We start from the raw sequence: 21054 nt of genomic DNA on the forward strand, positions 1-21054 counted from the left end.
ATCGTGGAATTTCATCAGTATCTATATAATAAATAGAGGATATTCACACGGCCGCGCTTGGATACGAATGCTATCTTTTGGTGTAAATGACAACTCTCACGAGTAAGTTAGTAGAACAAGGAAGAGATGTAACAAATAAAAGGGACCACGTTGCATTTGTATCGAAAGTGAACATATAATTTTTTGGTTGATTATGTAGATAAAGATTACTATTTAAATCGAAGACAGTTTCCTCATTCATTTGTAAGAGCACCGAATGCAGAATCACTCGTGCGTTACTTACCTCGTCGAAAAGCTACATAAAAACTCAAAATGACAAATATTTTCTTAAAGTGAAATTCAACCTTGGTAATGTTTAATATACAAGTAATAGATAACACTTCGTTGCAGTTAGAACCGCCATTTCGAAAAATCCGGTTACGTTTGAAGAATCAATGGTACCTTCACTACGCCCGTCGCAGATATGTTTTCAAAGCAAGATCTTTGCAATCTTATTAGGATCTGTGAAATCTCTTTCTCGGGCACGTTCGTATTCTTTAAAAATTGGATTTCCTTTCAAGCAGTGGGCTTTTGAATTTCAGCCGAGATACTACTCATTCGACTAACTGCATGCAAAGTAACGGCGACAAAAACGACCTTTCTTCTTTCAATCGAAAATGTCCTCATTCTAAAACAACTCTCCCAGATTTTGAAATGTGCATGTTAAAACTGTGTCTAGTCGAAAAGATGGCCATCCTTTAATTTTTAAAATTGAATAAATAAGTGTTTTCACATGCCAATGGCATTTATTCTTAAAGCATTTACAGTAGAACCCGTATTTAGGCGTGGTGACCGCTAAATACAACTTGACCGCTCGATACAGGTTCCACAAAAGGGAAAATTTAAGGGAACCGATAAATATCGCTATTTAATGTCATGAATGACCATTTAATGTATTTATGAGCGACCGCTCATAGAGGTGACCGCTAAGTAGAGATGAAAATTACAGTAAATGGGGGGTAACAATTTCGGGGCTCTGACAACCGACCGCTTAAAACAGAGTGACCGCTTAATTCAGGTTCAAATGTAATATGTAACCCTAACCCTAAGATCATACAAAAAACATACAAGTTTCTCATGAACCACTTCTCATGTGATAACATTCAGTGTTTATCCGGAAAGGCATTGAACTCATCGCTGAAGTAAGTAAAATTGTGCAATTGTTCTAGGAAATATAACCGGTTTGACGTCACGGAGACATACGTATCGCACACAATTAAGAGTACCCACAAGCCTCCACCCCGCACCCAAGACACTGAAAACAAATTAAAAATACATGTGTTCCATCAATAATCTTATACAATACTTAGAGTTTTATTGATATATACAATGCTTACTTCGCCTCTTCACATAAGCTACCGCGATGTTTTCGACTAACAACAGAAGATTACGTTTGCTATAATTTAGACACTTCAATTTGCTTAATGGAAAGATAACCTCTTGCTGTGTGTTCTTTAGTTTGCAGTTCTGTAGATCCTTCTTATTTTCTTTTCATTTTTGTTTTATTGTTTTCTGTAGTTGTATTTTTTTAGCTAACGGACCTAGGTAAATTTTGACCTTTTCTGCCTTTGAATTTGAGTTCAATTGAGTCAACAAAATTTTCATGCGCAAACTTCCCAGCCAGACGAATCGTATCAATGCTGAGCACCAATTTGACAAGTCGAACAATCGAGCCATGAGTTCTGGTAAATCTCAGTAAGGGCATTCGAGGAGTTCCGTTTCTTCTTGACGGACGCTATTGAACACCCTGACGCGAGGTCGGATTCCAATACCTTGCGTTGCATAGCAACGTTGCGAAATAAAGCCGCAGGCTCCTTCAGTTGTCAGACTTTTCGTTGTCACGTGTGATCTTGGTCTCGGTGTCCCACAGTCAAGGACTGGCACTACGAACTGTTGTTTTTGTGTGTTAACGCACTCCTTCCATGAAAGTTGCGTCAAGATGCCGAATAAGAGTTCTCATAAAAGTCATCTCTTTTCGCGTATTTTCAAAAATTTCCTTGGGATCGTCAGAGGGACAACGAAGGCAGTTTGGTGCCCAAACCATGGCCAAGTTATTTACGTCCATCTTTGTTATAACGCACATATGAGGGAGTGAGAAAATCTGCAAACAACAAAGGAAGCTGAAAGTTTTCCAAAATAAAATGTTTTTAACTATGCAAGTGTTAACGGTGTTAAGGATTAGGACGCCCAGCCTTCGAACTTCGAAATTCGAATTAAAAAAAAAACCCAACAAGTGAAAACAAAGAGACTCCATGTATGCAGCAGCGCTACAGTCGTGGTCTCGATCGTTTGTCACCCTTGATCACGGAGCACCCGATAAATTACCTTATTTCCCAAATAAGAGGAGAGTACAATTCTTTCCCCACACTTTGCTCGGTAAATGATCTTAGGTAATAACTTAACTATTATGCACAGCGGTTAGCAAATCAGCGTAAATTAACCAAAGAGAATAGTGAGTCTAGAGAGGCTCTATACATGCGTACCTGTAAAAATCTAATGAGATACGAGAGGACGAGTCTGTTGACTTCAGGAAGAGACATCGCAAGTGCCACAGCCACTGTAGCGTCATCACAGTTGTTAACGCACCTTTCAGTAGGAACGAGTCAAGGAAACATGACGTGCAACAGGCATTAATAATAAATGTATAACGCCTTGTTCAAGACCACAATATAATTAATAAAAAGGCGTAAGTTTCTAAAGAAACTGTAGTGCTGTGTCGGTGTGAGTGTAAGGTAATTTAACTTTGTCACTTGAGTTGATAACATAAATTGGCCGCCGTTAAGAGTTTCAAAGCTAACCTATTGAGCATTAATCCTTCAGTTTCGCTCTGACAAAGGGCTAACCCTCGAAATGTCAGCTTTGAAACTCTTAACGGCGGCCAATTTACATTATCAACTCATTCGATAATACAATTACCCCACAATACAATAACCCATGACTAGCCAAAGCTCGAACCCAGATCTCTCGATTCAATGTCCAGCGTGCTACTTCCCACGTGACCACAATCACTGTTGGTGCATCAGACTAAAGACTCAGCGCACTTAACACTGCGAAATTAATTTCATTTCAAAGGATATTAAAACAGTTCCGGTATAAGAGGTTCGTGAAGCTCCCTGAACCAAAGTTTCAGAAGTGACGCAGGTACATGGGGATCTGTAATTCCAGTGGGAGCCTCCCATTTGTCAAGCCTGATTTTCTGGGAGTTTACTTCGTCGATGTCTCCAGGAACCCTGTGAAGACAAAGAAAAACGGTCACCTAGTTGGTGTTGTTCACGCCACTCTCTGTTCTCGTGCGCGCTGTTTATTTCATTATTTGTCAATTTAAAATACAACTTTCTTAAGTTAGGACTAAGATGTAAACGGGTTCCCATTTGAAAGAAGCCCATATAACGCTTACGAAACCGACACTATTGTTGTAGCATGCGCAGCAGCCATTTCGTTTCCTTTCATCCAAGCGTGAGAAGCGAGAACAGAGCGTGTGCTGCGAAGTGACAAGGTTTCCTTCCTACTCCTCCCATATGCTCGTAGCCTTTTTGAGTCGCTTTCGCCTCACGGTATCGAGCAGCTCCCGCTCCGCTAACACTTCTCCTGCTTGGAGAAACAAAAAGACCTGCTGCACAGGCTCTGTGGTTGACCCTTTAAGAAAATGAAGGCGAAGACGTTCTACCTTACCTGAAAATACCTTCCGTTGAAGCACCTTGGTGCTCTAGCACCGACTCAGCCAAGGTTGGTAAAATCCATGGCAGTTTAAGTGAAGGGAAACGCTCGGCCTGCGCCTCCATGATGTCCTCAAGGGTGGCACCAAACATGGATGGGTGGAACACGGAGGACTGGGAATAAAAAAAAAAACAAAAAAACAAATAAAATACATATAAAAGAAATTTTCTTTTAAAAAGTGAATGATGGGTTACGAATTAGTTTTCAGAGCCAAGACAAGACAAGACATCTAGAAAGCCTAAAGGATACAGAAGATGATGACGAAGAAACAAAAGGGCTTTCACTTTGGCGACTGAGCTCTGAAGCGCTATGAGTCAGGATCAATTCGCTGCTGGTCTTCATCCAACGATCAAAATGTGACTTATCTCACGTATACATCCTTCGTGTTATGTTTTGTATTTGTTTTTTCCTCTTTTTTTCTTGCTTTTCTCTGCGATTTTTTCAATACAGACTAGGAGGCTTAGTGAGTCCCACATAAAGATATAAACGAATACCTCTCTCCCTGTCCCTCCGAAAGAAAACGTCCGTCTTTTATTTGCAATTCAGCTTTGTAGTTGTTGTTTCTAACGCTTCCGCTTGTAAACTCTCATCGGTTCAAGTAATCCCTATAACTAGTAAGGTTGTTTTCTTAAAGGCTAGGACCACCACAATGTAATACGCGATGCTTTGACCCAAGAATTATTTCAGAATGCTTAAAACTTCTTGTGCCAGCCAACATGTGGTCAGCAATAACGATTGCTGGTTACAGGAAGTCAAACAACCTCGATGCAAAGTGCCCGCGAACGACGATGAGCTGAGTTAAAATATTCTGCTCTTCTTCATAAATGGGTTTATTTTATTCGCCGAATTACCTTCGCCTGTTGAATTTCCTCGATGCTTGGTTTCCTGAGGCCGCGCTTGGCACCAGTTCTAGCCATTCTTTTGAGTCTCACGGAGCAATGCCTGATATAGTATGTTAAAGAGATCTGAAATAAACAAAATTCAGACACAACAGGAAATTTAATCAAATAATTATGGTGAACAAATGTTAACCGACTCAATGTAATTGGAGGCTGCGAAAACTGAAAAGAGAGATTTCTAATCTAACTGCCGTGGGCATGGGACGGAATAGAAAGGAAAGTAAAACTAGAGAATTGCTTAAGTTGAAACTGTCGTTAGGTTGTTTCTGTTCCAATATAAGTCAACATCACTTATATCGATACTTATTGTTGTTGTTATTGTTGATCTTTATTTGTAACTTTTCTTTTCATTTTTCTAATTTTGTTTTGTTTTGTTGTGTTGTATTTCGTTTTATTATTATTAGTATTTTTTTTTTTTTGGGGGGGGGGGGGGGTTTCCAAATCTGAGGATTTCGTGAGAGGTTCAGCGGCGCTTCCGCAGAAATGAGCCAGGGAAGCTGCGAGAGGAATGGGAAGGAGTAAACTACAAAACGGGTTTTTCGTCGTTCTCACGGTATCACTTCCGTCCTTTGAACTGCCGCCTTAATTTTCACCAAATGACGGAAAAACCGCCAGCAACGCAAGCTACCGATTATTTTTCTTTTTACGAGGACTGACCTCTTTCCGTTCGATGTCCTCCAAGTTTTTATTGAGATACCCATCTAAGTAGGAGTAAAACTTAGTTGAAGGAGGAAAAAGAGCGAGACAAATTGCCATCAGCTCCCAGCCACTGCGCAAACTCTCCCTAAAAGAATGTAGACGTGAATAAATAAAATATAATAAAAGAACAAATTCTATCGACGACTTCACAACAGAACTACAACTTAAGGCGCCAACCTTAATTCGGAACTGCTTGATAGGACCACAAAATATCGTTGTAGACCAGCCACACCCAATCACACCAGTAAATTCCTACGGCATACAGTTTCCATTATAAAGATGGACGTTGGTAAAAACTTAAGTAAAAGTTTCGCAAAAAAAGGCATATTCATTTTCGACTAATTACTAAACTCCCTTCTGATTTCTGGGTCGTTGTCATGATTGGGTATTGGTCTGCTATGTTGGATACCAACCAAAACACCAGTTTCTTAAAAAGTACTTACAGCCTAAAGTTGTCAGTGGTCTGTTTACAAAGTTGAAGGTAAATTTCATCCCGTAATACAGGAGTGTTCCAACCCTTTGTGGTGAGTTCTAGAGCCAGCCTCTCTGGAGTTTTCCCTTTGATGGATCGATCGCCCATATAGCCAAGAATCAGTTTAAAGGTATCAATTGCGTCCTTTTTTAACTGCCTATCTTGTATAAGGATCAATGGTTTTTTGATTGGCACCTGTTAATCGAACCAAAAACACGCCAATGAAAAAAGGGCGAAGTTAGGTAACAGTTGGTTCTCTCGAAGAACTATTTTAATTGTGAATCATATTAGTTCCCTGCGACCTCAAAGTCTCTGAATCTAACGAATACGTTCTGGGCTTGCAGGTATTCTATTTCTGACAGAAAATTCACCGCTCCCCTTTGCAGCGCCAGGCTACCAACGTTTTGGTCACCACAGCATGCACAAAAATAATGAGAACTAGAACTGCAGTAGACGTACGCGTCGCTGCAAGTGTTTGACGATTAAGAAGCTAGCTACATACACTGTTATTTTAATTGAGTGTTTAAAATGGTCTGGAGTTAAACTGAGATAAACATAAAATGTTGCAAATGTTCAGCCACTTTCTTTAATTAAAAAAAATTGCCTCTTTGTTGCGTAAAAGTCCAAAAACGATTGCCACGTGGCTTTCTCTTTCTTTTAATAAAATTCATTGATATCTTCACTTTTTCCAGTTGACTTAACTTAAATTTCTGGCGACTATTACATCAAGGCATTTTAAGTCACTTAATGGCGACTGTGAAATGTTGATTTCGGAGCTGTCCTTCGGCTCCTCCGCTACTAAAAAAAAAAACATACCTTTGACCAAGACATCATGCTGGCTAACGATATTCTCTTCCGTCTGAAGACACCTTTCTTATGTTGACTTAAGTACTCTTCATATGCGCCAAGAGCTCGTATGAGTGGAGGCTTCGAACCAGGGATGGAATGTGAACGTTCCTGAAAAATACAATCCAATTTTTCTGTAAATCTCTTGATTTGTGACCATCTTCTCCATGTACCAAACTTCAAAGATATGACTAGAGTCAGGAATGAGGATTATTACTTCAACGATAAACGAAATGAAGTATTCTTTGCCACGAGTAATAAAACGTTATCATGAATATGGGTCACTGCCTTCATGAAACGCCAAATTCTCAGAACTAGCCAACAAACAAAGTTGTGGCAATCAGTGGGAGAACCAACTCCTGGCTCTTCGAAGTGAAGCGGTTGGAAAGGCTCAAAATCAACATACCAAGGTATTGTGTTTCGACGAGCCAGTGACTGGTGAGGCAATCGAAGATGGTCGACTAAGGCGCGGCAAAGTACTCGGTGCCCCCACTGACTTTGTTTCCATCTCGTCATCATCATCGTCATCGTCGTCATCATCTCTCAGATCTTTCAGCACACTGTCGCTCACTTGCCTCTGATGCCTGAGGGAACGGATACTTACCTGACTCTCGTTAAGTGTAGGTGGTGCACAGGCCTCTACAAGGCGCGCTGTGGTAGCTGGCATTCCACCTGCCCTGAGTTTAATGCTCAGAGAATTATCTAAAATGTCCTGGTGTCCTGTGATTATGAAAATGACAGATTGCCTTGATTGTTCAAAAGTGCTTGATGGTTCAAAATAGTTAAGGCGGCGGGCAGAACGATTAATATTTCTCGTCCACAATATAATAATGATATCGATGGGAGTTTTAAAACGGGAAAGGACCTTTTAAAACACAGTTGCTTAAAACTTTCACCTTCACAAATGATCACATTATAACGTCTTCTCTGAAAAATAGGCTGTGCTGCCTGTAAATAAATTGAAACTACAGATAAGTTTCAAAGATATAGATGATACCTTTATTAGAGACAATGGGCTTTCTGCTATCAACAAATACAGAATCATTGTCTCTGTTTAACTTCTGTGCAGCGCTATTGGCTAGAATGCTTCTGGATGCACTTTCCACCAGTTGCCGTGCTCGCTCAATAGTTCCAGAGGGACTCAGGTGGTCATCACAGGAGCTAATAAAAAAAAAAAAAAAGGAACATGTCATGAATGTCGATGGACCAAAGAGAGGTTTCTTAGTTTCTTGCCCTGGTTAAGGAAACCACATGCAGATAAAAAGAGACATAGGGGAACTCGATGAAATGGGGGGTATTTTGTTACACTTTTGCTTGTCTCTGCGCAAATACAGCTTACAGATTAATAGGAGTTAGATATCTTCTCATTCTTGCAACTCTAAGCCTGTTAACCTAGTGAATCCACTTACAACTCCAATTCTCAATCTTTACAAGGTCAAACCAATTCATCCCGTTGCAACTATTGCAAAAAAGACTAGGGACCTTTTGAAGTTTTACCGTTGATGTATATTTGGCATTGAACGTTCTATAATAGCCAAAATTTCTGAGCACTAACTCATCTAAGTGTGTATGCCGTGACAAGGTTCCTGATGGAGTTAATTGCCCTTCATCATCTGTAATAGCCCCCTTTCCACTTTCTCCACTATCACCACAAGGTACATTGGGAGCAGGCATGTCGAGTTCTGGTAGAGGAAGCTCGGGTGATTTCCGTTTATCCAAGTCATTTTCAGCAACGCCCGAATCTTCTTCACTGGCCTCTTTGCAGCTTTCATCAGCAGCTTGTTCAGTTAGTTCATCTTCATCAGGCTCCTGATCTGTTCCATTTGCAACAGGGGTGGCTTTCAGGATGGTTTCATCTCCAGTATTTGACTGTCATCGACAAATCAAAACTTTTATGAACAGATTTACATTTATTCTCTTGGCTTGAATGCCTTTGTAAATCTACATTTCCTTTTACATTAGATTGTATGGTTGACATTACCCCTTCAAAACCTAAGAGTGACCAGCATCTAATTTCTCCCTACAGTATTCCTTAAAGATGATGAAAATAAAGAAAATGACTGGCAACCTAGGAAGCTTGGATTGTTGAATAAATGAATTCTCCTAGTGAATATCAAAGAAATGTATACAGAAGAGTAAGGAGAAAATGGGTACTGATGTTAAGGTGCAAGGATTGAAATATAAAGTTATGGCATCAGGAGAATTTGATAAGTCACAGGAAAAATTTTTAAGTCCACCATAGTTTAGCCAAAGAATTTTGAAAGGTTGCCAGAGAATCCTCTGATTTATGATGCCTATTGAACACACTACCATTGAAACATTGCTCTCTAAGAATTTTCCTAGTCACCAGTAAGTTTTTTAACTACAGATTGAACTGTAAATGATATTGAGTTGCTACATTTTTACCTGTTTGTCATCCAAAACCTCATCCTTTGCACTAGCCTCTGCATCATTCTTCTTATGCTCTCTTGAGCTTGTTCTTTCTCTCTTCTCCCTACTGCTTCCATGCCGACGTGAGGAAGATCCCTCCCTTGGCACCCCATCCTTTCTTCTACTACTTTCCCTCCTTGATGAGGAACCATCGCCATGGATACTGCTACCCTCTTTCCTGAGACTTCCATCTCTCCTTCTTCTCTCTGAGCCTTCACGTCTTGTTGATCCTTCCTTTCTTTCCAATTCTTTAGCTTTAGCTGCCCTACGCTTTTCCCTTGCTTTCAGAGTCTTTTTTATTGAAAATGCAAAATAGTCATGTTAGAATTCTGTCAGCAATTACTCATTCCTATCACCCATTCTAAGGCATAAAGTTGAAAAAAAACGCCAGCCATACTTTTTTCCTTACAATATCAAAACAACATCAAGCAGACAATCAACTGGAATACTGAAAATTATTATCCATTAGATATTTTTGCTCACGCACCATTGGTTTACATACACCCAGCTAAATTCCCAATTTTTCACACCATGTCTTCTACGAGTGGTTTTTGTTTAAAATTTAATTTAAGATGAGAGCATGTTTTGTGGATGTTACAGAAGGAAGGAAATATCTATTTTGTTCATACCAGAGAACACTCAATTGAAATCATCCCATGCTGCATACAGTAAGCTGTTTGTATTAAATATTTTAAATGCATTGCAAAATATTTGAAGGATAATGAACACAATGGCCTCTATTTTGCACAAAAATAATCTCATGTATTTGTCCTTAGACATTATTGGTCCCTAGATTCTCACAGTTTTCCTCAAGCTTTGCACAAGGAAAACTATTTGCATCTTGGAACAGATAATTTCTGTAGACAAATATCTGTGCATATTTTGCCCCAAATAGAGGCTATTGTTTATATCAAGAATTATAATTATGTTTATATATTGTCCAATACCAAATTCTCTGAACCAACATCATAAGAATTGTATGGCAGACAGTGAGGAGAATTACAAGGTGATCTTGGGAGTGAAACGGTTAAAGAAGGAAAGGCTGGGAGGAAAAAATAGAATTGGAAGTGAGGAAGAAATCTGAAAGTAGTCCTACTTCAGTGTAAAATAAGAATACAATAGCTCACCTGTAGCCTAGCAAGCGGAATTATCTCAGAATCTTTAGGTTTATGCCAAACTGTAGTCTGTGTTCCAGCACAGTAATAGTAGTAGCGTCGTGTTTTCTGGTCGTACAATTCCCACCATTGGCTGTCATTTGCTTTCCTTCTGCATTTTCAAACAAATCCAAGATTTTACAATTGTTGCTTGTTCATAAAAGAGACCTTCACTTCACATGTTAAGAGGCCCAACTTTTGAAGGTCTCTTATCGTTTGTTGTTAATTCATAAAAATGACTATTGGAAAGTTGCTTGTAAAAACTTAAGCAGACTTGTACTAAATTGGTGATAGTTAATATAACAACCATTGTTTCTCTTGCATAAAGAAACTCTCACTTACATCTCTCAAAAGAAAAAAAGCACATTTGATGCAATGTAATGACATCCTCCTACCCATGAAAAAGTTACCTTATTTAACTTAAGACCATAAACACTTCAAAATTAAAATAATATACACAGCTTGATTCAGGACTCAAGACACTGATCACTAAATTATGATTTTAATTTCATATCTAAATACCAATTTTTCTCCTACTACCCATGACAGCTAAAATAGCTGCCTTCTGAAATAAAGTGAATCGACTTACACTCGTTCTCCATCAGGAGGTTCCCATAAACACTGGCCACTTTTGAGGTTGGCATACATTGGGTCCCCTGTGCGGGGCTCAATAATTTCGACCCAGTCTGACCTTAAAAGTTGATGTTAAGACCACAATTAGTACGTGTGTAACAAGCATGTTGGGCATAAGATATATGAAAAACTGATAAAGACATGCACACACAGGTAATTATACATTCTAAGATCAAAGGGATTTTAATAAAAGCTACAGGCTTTCCTTTATCGAAAAGGCCACCTGTTCTAATATCAGAAGCCATTTATCAAAAGAGGTTGTGTTTCTGCAAGTTCTGTCTTATATCACCTTCAGTAAACCAAAAATGTGTTTTTGGGGCTAAATCCATTTATAAACATGCTACAAAAACAAAATAAAAGTAGAAACATTGGTCAACTAAAATTTGTAGCAACAAGCAACAGTATTCATTTTTCAATTCATCCACTAATGGGAGACAGAGCTGAATAAAATCTCCACAGATCACATATACACCTATAAATCCAGATTAACAGTACTGTGTAAATTGATTTGGCAGTGGGTGTAAACATGTTGAAAGCCTTAAAATCCTTCATCCATTGAAACTGTTGTTAGCAAAGATGAAGACTGCCCAGCTCGCATATTGATAATTTGTTTTAGCCCAATCTGCACAAAATGCATTCTTGCATATGAAATACAATAGTTTGTAGCTAAATTTCAGCAAATGTGCATGGACAAAATTATGGTGTGCAAAATACATTTTGTACCCCTGTTAAAGAATAGTCTCCAGCAAAAGCTTTGAGCTTAACCTTAACCTCCATGTTCACCTCTTTGCCTAGAGAAAAAATACATCATCTCTCCACTTTCAAAATTCTGCCACTTTAGTCTACTGTTGCTAGAATTTAAATCATTAGCCCACAAAAGCTCCTAACATGTGCATATGTGTTTCAGCTCTCTCCTAACAGGGTTAAAGAGAGTTTAAGATGGACCTGAAGGCAGCAAATTTCCCACAGTTTTAAGCAAAATTTATTCTCTCAGAATAGAAATATTTCCCAAAAAAGTGACTCTAGAAGAAACATGTAATTGTATTCATAAAAGGCAAAAACAATTATCACATAATAGTTCTCAAAAATGACATTATGAGTTTAACTAAGAAACTAAAACGTATGTAAAATGCAAATTAAAAGCTAATTCATTGCTTCTTAGATTGAATCAAGGATTGAAAACACTCACAAATCTTGAAAAAACTTATTGATGGCAGTGCTCTAAGATCAATAAAAACAACCCGCAAAATTGAAGGAACAACATTAAAAACTCAATTAGCACCATATCAAAGAAATCATAATTTATTTTAGGGCTCGTAAGATAAATAATTTACAAGCATACTAGGTTAAAACAATTTAGAACACGATGAAAACAAAAAGGTAAGGAAATAGAAAAAACAAATTGTTCTAAGTTTAGTAATCAAAATTTTAAAAATGATGTAAGATTTAAGCTGAATAATATCTGAAGCGTGTCGTAAAAGAAGCCGAATATATTCTTGTATTCGCGTACTCGAGTGTGATTTACATTATACAGTATATCACCCGCACCTCATTGAAAATTAACCACCTCCTTCTTGTTCATCGATAATTAACAAATTAAGTGTATACAACGGGTGTATCATAACCAAAACATTGTGTTTTCGGCTGAACATGCGAACTAAGAGGGTTAACATTTCATTTAAGCACATGTTGCTTGCTAAAATGAACGTTCGTGACAAGCCGCTTGGAAGATAGATCTAATTGTTCTTGAACAAATACATTTCTAAGAACTTCCGACTTAATAATTCGTACAGAAATTTGAACATTTTCTTCAATTTTAACACAAATTTGATATTAAAAATATGTAATCGATCGATCGCATCTTAACGCAAAACCGAATAAAATTTTTTAGACGCAATTTTTGGAAATTATAGTTATGGGACTTTGCGTATGGTTTGTAGGTTGATCGGGCAATTTCAATTTTGTTTATACACAATGTTATTGTGAAACATATGTTCTATCTTGCTTGGAAATATGTTTGCTTCGATTGGCACTAACGAAATTATGTGGAGTGATTGAAACTGGTCGAATAGCTAGATGTACTAATCAGAGATAATTCGGTTGTCTTTTCGAGTGAGTGCGTTGAATTGACACCAGCAAATTTTATGCTTGAGTGGAATCGAAGCGACTTGAAAGAACCAAACAGAACGCGAAGACTGCAGAAACCATATAGAATTTTTTAAAAGATAGTCAAAAGCTAGAAGATGCCTTCTGTTGTAAATCATGTACCTAGAATAGTTGTAATGTTATAAACGTTATTCCGAGTTATGTACAATTTCCTACTTTTCGTCGTTGATTGTTCATTCAATTTTCTTCGCACCAAGCTTGACGCCAAAAACACTTCGTTCATTTCAACACCGGTAGATCATATTCTCAAATCCTACATAATCCTAACTGAGCAAATAACCAACTAAAGGAAAAAATGCCACTTGCTTTGTCAATTCATGAACAGGCGTATTTATTTCATCCGAGCAGGTTAACCCCCTATCGGTGGGAAATTCGCTGCCTTCACACGACCTCTTGAGAAATAGAGCCGAAACGGATGATTGATTATGTAAAACTTACTTCTCAGCCATTGAAGATTTCGATGGTAGTGAAGATCCTACGTAAAAATTAGCGGTTGTGCCATAAGCTGGACGTCAATCCGCCAAATCGCTTGGCCATCCTCCATCGCTTACATGACTACTGGCGGTTTTCGTTTACGCGGCGCGCCTCCGTTTTAGAGAGGTCTGGGCTAAGCTTGGACCCAGAGTTTCTCGGAATAAATATTTAGCTATGTGGGGCGGGAGGGTAAGTATTGTGGCCTGAATTTGATAAAAAAAGCTTAATTAAAACTCATCATAATCTTCTTTTGTAGACTTATAAATATCAATAAATTAAATAATTATTTTATAATTCTACCTAAAAATCGAAATCAAAGTTTTTCCTCCCCTTTCAGCACATAAATAAAAAAGTTATCACTCACCTATCCCAATAGGACAAGTAAATGCTTCCGCCGCCATCTTTTTTATGACGCAATCAACTCGATTGGAAAAGCAAAACATAACAAACCAGACCCGGAATTTCGATTTGTTAGTTTTCGCCATTTTACGTTCTTTTATTGTAGCCAGGGTACATTTGAACGGCTGTAAACAATGAATGGACAAACGAGTAAACCTTTTAAACAGAGGAAAAGCTTCTGTAAGTATCACAATTTGGAATTTTTACGGGGAATCGACAAACCGCCATTAACTCGTCATCATATATACTAAAATTATTACTGTTTTGCCTTTTTCCTCTGTCCTATCGCGGTAATTTGTAAATGATATCTTTTGTGCATTTTACCGAAAACCTCAGCGGCAAGGAAAAGGGATTCAGAATCCATCGTTCGGCAATACCCCGACAAAGTGCCGGTAAGAGTTAATATTCGTCGCATCCCTCCATGTTTTTTATTTCGGCTATTGTCAAAATCATGTTCTTAAAATTTATTCATGATACATCATGACTTACTGAGACTTATATCAATCATGTTTTATACCCATTTATAACATGTTATCAATATTTTTATTCAAAATATTTCAATACGTTTCGTTTTTCGTTTAGGTTATTGTGGAAAGATTAAAAACAGAGAAAAATTTGCCAGTCCTCGATAAAATTAAATACTTAGTTCCCGCAGATCTCACCATGAGCAGCTTGTCAAGCATCATAAGGTGAGATAGGTATTTAGATAAACAACTCCGGTTCAAAACAGTTGCTTACAGTCTTCTGGGAAACTGTATCAACTGATTCGTTTAATTTTTCGGAAGATATATCTTTTACCGCGTAGCAACCTTTGGACTTAAAACAAATGAAAGCTTGTTCTCTCAACGGTTGTGAATTGAAATACCGCTTGCAGTTATTTATAATGTCTTTCAGAATACCTCTTTTATATTGATGGTAAATTTGAAATGAAATGGTGAGCTAGTTGCAGCAGGAGCTCATCAACAGTAGCCTCTATCTCCAAAGCTAAGCCATGGACTCAACCCTCTCCGTGGTAGATCTATTAATAGAAAGGCGAATTTCAGGTGAATTTTCGAGTTCTATGACCCAATCAAAACAGAACTTTGGCAATCCTGTTGTTTTTTGTCAATTGTCCGCACACATGCATTGAGCAGAGACATTAGTTTTTCAATTTGCAGTCAGTCACTCAACAGAAATATGTTCTTTTGTGGGAAAAAGCTGTTCTGAAACTGAATCTGCTCAGGACAGGGTTGACTCAAGGAATCAGAGGAGAATAGAAACTCCCATTGATAGGCTCCTGGTTGAGGTCATCCTTGCACACAATTGAAGTTACTTATGAGATAAATAATAATTTGACCTGTGGAAGAGATAACAAGTGACAAACTGATCTTCACAGATAAACTTCAATTTGATGTATGGCAGAAAAAGTGAAGTCTTTAATGGGAATCAGGTGTAATCCCCATCGAAAGCTGAATTTTTGAGATTTAGTTTTCCGAAGTGAATTAATCCAAAATCATTGGATTTAACCTAGATACCTCAGGAAATAGGGCTCTATAAACTTTGAAATGTTGAATTTGGTTTTTACCAGTTAACAGTAAACTTGTTGGTTTGTTGGGGTTTTTTCTTTTGGCCTCTGGGGTGCAATTATTCATAAGATTGCTCGACTAGTGCAACAAAATTCTGTTAAACACTAGACCACTGACTGAGCTAAATATCATCTGCACATATCACCAATGGTTCATGAATCCATAGCAACAACAGCATGTATTAATTAAAGTCTAATTTGAATTAAGCAGCTTGGAATTAAGCAGTGACCTTTATTAAGCAGTCTACAATAATGTTTTGAATGTGTTTTTGTTTATTAAGTGGTCATTCATAGTATAATATTATGTTTTTTTATTTTTTATAATACTCCTATGTGGAACCTGTATTAAGCAGTCACTACTCCATACAGCTTTGACTGTAATGGAGCAGTAATTTTAAAACTTTTGAAAGCACAAATAGCCCTCATCCATTGAAACTGCTATCAATTGATTTAACAAACTTATGAATACAGTAGACCTTGGTGGTGTCCTTCACAACAAAAAAATGTTAATGCACAATTTGAAGCAAAACCACCATAAATTATATATCAGTGGAAAGGTTATGAAATTTTCATTCCAGCAAAATTTGGTCTTTACTCAATTTAATTGAAAACTTACTGAGGCATGACAATTTGAAGTGGACAATTAAGCAAATTATGCAGGTGTCAAATCAGACTACACAAAAATAACTTTTGCACAATTTCAATTCCTAGTGAGAAAAAAAATTATGAAAGCAGTTGTTTAAGTCACCTTAAGATAATATTTAAGTTACTTGAAAGCTGAGAGTTCTACTCGAGAAACAATGTGATTGTGTATTAACTTGTTTGAGACCAATAAGATGATTGATTGTCTGAGATATTTTTTAATATTTCTTGTTTAGGAAAAGGCTCCAGCTGAGTCCAACCCAAGCATTTTTCCTTCTTATAAATGAGAAAAATCTAGTCAGCATATCAATAACAGTTGGAGAGGTTTACAAGGATGAAAAAGATGAAGACGGATTTATTTACATGGTTTATGCTTCGCAAGAGACCTTTGGTTCTTAAGTTGTTTAGTTTGCAAACCAAAACAGTTTGTAAATGCAACTCAGACATGTACGTGACATATTTGTAAAGGGTAGATTAGGGTGAGTGAATGTATATACTTATTTACTGTAGAATTGTATTTAGACAGGCATTGAACTGTGAAGCTGACATATCATACCTGGTGCAAAGAGGCGTTTTAATATATCTATTGCTTGCCTTTACCTTAAAAAGGAATTAACAGGAAGTTTTTGGTTGAGCCACAGGTAAAATTACTGGAAGTTAAATTTTAAATTAATGGTAAACTTGCACTTTTTTTTGTTACTGAAGGTAAAGGATAGGTAACAGATTTGAAGAGAGGTAAATGGTCTCATATTCTATTGTTTCTTTAAATATAAATTGATGTGAGAAATGCCAAGATGAGAGGAGTGGGTAAAATGGGAATTTAAATGACAATATAATTGCTTAATTGATTACAAGTTACTGTTAGTGGTAATTTGTATGTAAACTTTTAAGCTCTGTTGTCTTCCTTTGTTTGTGTGTTTTTAAGATCAGATGTTGTCACCAAAACTTTTTTTCTTGTAACCAATATAATATTCCACAAACTCAATTCTAAGTACGTGCTTTGTTATCCAACACCATCTACATGTATGTACCAATTTGGACAAATATATCTCAAAACAAGTTTGTTTAATTATATAGGTATTAATTTTAGGTAACATGGGTGCACACTTGTGATGGTGTTTAACTCAATAAGCAATTAAATTTAAGTGGGTACTGTGGGTGTTATGCAATAAGTTTTAATGTTCCAGGTATATGTTTGAGGTCTTGTTTCCCCACTGGAGCTGACTAAAATTGTAAATGTAGCACTTGTCTGGAATGAAAATAAAGTGTAATCAATTTGATATTGCTGTGTGAAAATGTTCTCCAAACGTTTTGAACATAATATGAACAAACTTTGATGTCACTGTAATTTCTTTTTAAATAATGAAATCAAGTTAATAATGAAGTTACTTTTTTATTGCTTTCTTTAGTGCCTTGAAATTTTGTATTGGGAGAGTGAGATGAAACTAGGACTAATTATTAATTGTTAGTCACCATAGTGGAGGAGAGTAATGGTGGATACTTACTGAGCCGTGAAGTGACGAGTTAAACATCCATCACTTTCACCGACACTCAGATCAAGAAATTGTTTTAGTATATATCACACTAAATCCAAAAAATTAGACTAGTCGATGTCTGTCGATTTACTGGGAAATAGTCGGAAATTATACTCTTGACGCGTAATTTTTTGCTCTTGGAGATGGATAGTTAACAGCTATTCAACCAGGAGTTAACAACTATTCACCGAAGTGGAGGTGGTTAGCGATGGATATTAACCAAGCGTTGAAGCGGCGAGGTAAATATCTACCGCTAACCACCTACATTATGGTGAATAGTTGTTGAAGCATTTATTAAAACAGTGAGGTAATACAGCACCAAAAGATAATTTTAAATACAATATTTTTGGGCGCAAATCTCATGCAAGTTGCTCGAAGTAGGACATTAGGAGTTTGAGTAGGCAATCAGAGTGCGCCTTCAACGCAATCCCTCTGTTTGATAGATACTGATACTTGCTTATTATTTCCGAACTAGCTAATCAGCGCGCGCGGAATTGGCGGGGTATATACTGTGGTTGATTGTTAGACGGTGGTAGTCTAGTAATTGTCTTTTGTTTTGGTTGACTTTTGGAGCATCGGCCGTCTATCGGTCGGTAAAATACCAAAGATAGGGTAGGAGTGAGATTACTTACGCGCGAAGAATTCCCTTCTGCAATCCATCTAGGTTGCGGGCCGCATTTCAGCAAATGCTTTTCTTGTAAACCTAGCCATATTGGCAATCGCTTTCAGCTAAACATTCCAATTACTACCTCAATCAAATTTGTCAACGAACTGAATCGTATCGGTATCCCAAATTCTTATACGGTTCACATTAAAATCGTTGATATAAATTTAAGTTGTTGGTGCATTCAGTTCTCTTTCTCCTCTCCCATGCTGGAGAGAACAATCTTTGAAACCTATCAACTAACGACAATTGCAGAAAATCTAGCTTTGATTAGTCAACAGACCACTCACAGAGGGTTCAAGTCTATTTGGGGCAAGCTGTGAAAAGGACACATGCCGCCAGTCTACACACGGACCATGTCAGCGACTAAAGTTTGATTGCTGTAGCTCACCTCCTAAGACTAAATGATTTAATGAGAACTCTCAAACGACATGGAAATTTTCAGGATACTTGACTGCTTAAGTTCTACCCCCTGAGCTCCCAGATTTGCGCCTCGTGTAAAGAAACATGCGGCCCCATATGCACACTGTTTTTGGGATGATCAAAAATGTACTTATCATATACAATGGCTTGGTTTAGTGTAAGTGGTGAAATTTTAACTACTCTGACTTGGTTCAGTCCGTAATTGCCCTACAGAGATTAATAATATCTTCTGCTGGCCACTGACCGAGAGTATGTGGGAGCCTATGATGACGTTGGACAAGGCGTGTTGATAAATCTCGTTCGTCCTGACGAAGGGCAAAAATTATCAACTCAGTTGACAAAACCAAATTATCTTGTTACTTTCACAACAACGCGCATTCTCAAGATCTACTGTCAGGAAACAACCCTTCGTTCCCAACCTCTTCGCCGGGGTCTTCTCCTCTTTCCTCGACATACCAGGGGAAAAGAACTTATCACGGTTTCAAGAACTTCATTTGCAGAAGACAAAAAAAAGAGACTAAAACTGTAATTTACTTTTCCCTCTTACATCATCCTCAAGCTTGCATTTTGAGCAGCGTTTAATTCGTGCAGTTTAGGAATATCGAGTTTTTGTTGAGTGGAAACCTTTTAAAATAGATTCTTGGAAGGTGAAATCTAATGCTGACATTTCCGGTGGCATATGGCCGAGACAATGTAACGAAGACAGTGAAGCGAATGACATCAGCACGGCGATTGGTCTTTACTGATGATGTACTATATAGATTTAGCCAAGCCTTAAAGCGGAGTTCGCATTTTTTTTCCCGCACGTCCCAAGGGCACAACGCCTTGCCCCGGCCAGGACTAAAACCCGGGTCGTCCGACTCGGAGCCCAATGCACTGACCACTGCACTACTGGACAAAGCCGTGGCGTTGGCGTGCCCGTGGTTCAGTTGACCACGCATGTTAAAAGTAGCACCTTGTACGGTCGGTCGTACGGTCGTAAGTCCAAATTTTTTCGGCTTGATGGGTTACTACTACCATTTTGTATAATTATGGGGCTACGCTCTGCGAGCTCCGCTATCATGTGACAGACGCACGGGCAACGTCGGGTAATCTAGTGTTATCAACTGAGTTGAAAACGTAAATTGGCCACCGTAAAGAGTTTAAAGCTGATGTTTCGAGCGTTAGCCCTTCGCTAATCGCTCTGACGAAGGGCTAGCGCTCGAAACGTCAGCCTTTAAACTCTTTACGGTGGCCAATTTACGCTTTCAACTCGGCTAATAACACTAAATTACCCTGTTATACTCTCCCACCGACGCAGCACCACAGCTTTTTTAGAAACTTAACCCTTTTTCATTGGCCTATAACAATAATTCGTTGAGAAGAAAAAAAAGGAAGAGTTAGATACCTGAGAGAGGTTTCATCGACTTGTAACAAAGAAAAAAAATTCTTGATGAGAAATCGAAGCTCAGACCTTCGGATTCCGCGCTCAGGTGCTCTACATCTGAGCCACAGAGCGTCGGATTCCGCGCTCAGATGCTCTACATCTGAGCCACAGAGCGTCGGATTCCGCGCTCAGATGCTCTACATCTGAGCCACAGAGCGTCGGATTCCGCGCTCAGCTGCTCTACCACTCGTACACAGAGATTTCGGACCGCTTGGTCAGACACAAAATTTATTCTTTCTTAAGGATTTCCACAAAGCAGGTCCTAGTTCTCACATAGCAACACCTGACCTCGATACTAAGTACGCAATAGTTTGTGCAATACATTAACGAACTGCATTCTATGCTCGTGAAAGCAATGTGTGGTATTTAAAACACCAGAAAATTACTTTTCTTAAAATAGGTTAAGATAAATACTTTTTTTCCCATTTAAGAAAAGATTACGAGATTTAAGAATAAAATTCGGCAATAATAATTTCGAACGACGTTCCGTTGACTCGTTCATCATTTCAAATTCTAAAGGTCAGATTTCTATGAGTTCTGTATATACAACGTATGCGCGTAAAAATGAACGAGTAATTTAGTGTTAACTGAGTTGAAAACGTAAATTAGCCACAGTAAAGAGTTTAAAGGCTAACGTTTCGAACGATAGCCCTTCGTCAGAGCGATCGAGTCCCTTCGTAGAGTATTGTCTGCTTCTTTTGCTTATGATGACTTTCTAGGAAACATGTATTTTCCACAAAAACAGGAACTGTCCTTATGTAACTGATTTAAAATATCGTTAACTAAATACCTAGAGAAACATACTGTATTTACAGGACATCTCAAACTTCCCCTCTAAAATCGCAGATTTCACGCAGGAAAAAAACAAAAAC

General features: G+C 38.0%; 2 protein-coding genes across 2 annotated transcripts; one reads left to right on the plus strand and one right to left on the minus strand.

Moving 5' to 3' along the window:
• Positions 1-1320: 1320 nt before the first annotated feature.
• LOC131776907 (rho GTPase-activating protein 39-like) lies at positions 1321-13629 on the minus strand. The gene is made up of 15 exons (XM_059093114.2): positions 13494-13629; positions 10846-10947; positions 10230-10368; positions 9079-9393; positions 8228-8541; positions 7670-7833; positions 7079-7392; positions 6643-6783; positions 5798-6021; positions 5313-5439; positions 4608-4721; positions 3712-3869; positions 3117-3269; positions 2523-2631; positions 1321-2140 (listed from the first exon to the last, which is right to left on the minus strand). Exons 1-15 carry the CDS (start codon positions 13502-13504, stop codon positions 1946-1948), a joined length of 2580 nt encoding a protein of 859 aa, XP_058949097.2. The 5' UTR covers positions 13505-13629; the 3' UTR covers positions 1321-1945.
• Positions 13630-13956: 327 nt separating this feature from the next.
• On the plus strand, positions 13957-17414 carry LOC131776890 (microtubule-associated proteins 1A/1B light chain 3A). The gene is made up of 4 exons (XM_059093094.2): positions 13957-14108; positions 14265-14320; positions 14511-14617; positions 16371-17414. Exons 1-4 carry the CDS (start codon positions 14063-14065, stop codon positions 16531-16533), a joined length of 372 nt encoding a protein of 123 aa, XP_058949077.1. The 5' UTR covers positions 13957-14062; the 3' UTR covers positions 16534-17414.
• The last annotated feature ends 3640 nt before the right edge of the window (positions 17415-21054 follow it).

The sequence above is a fragment of the Pocillopora verrucosa genome, chromosome 3, assembly GCF_036669915.1.
Source record: "Pocillopora verrucosa isolate sample1 chromosome 3, ASM3666991v2, whole genome shotgun sequence".
Taxonomy (NCBI): Eukaryota; Metazoa; Cnidaria; class Anthozoa; order Scleractinia; family Pocilloporidae; genus Pocillopora; species Pocillopora verrucosa.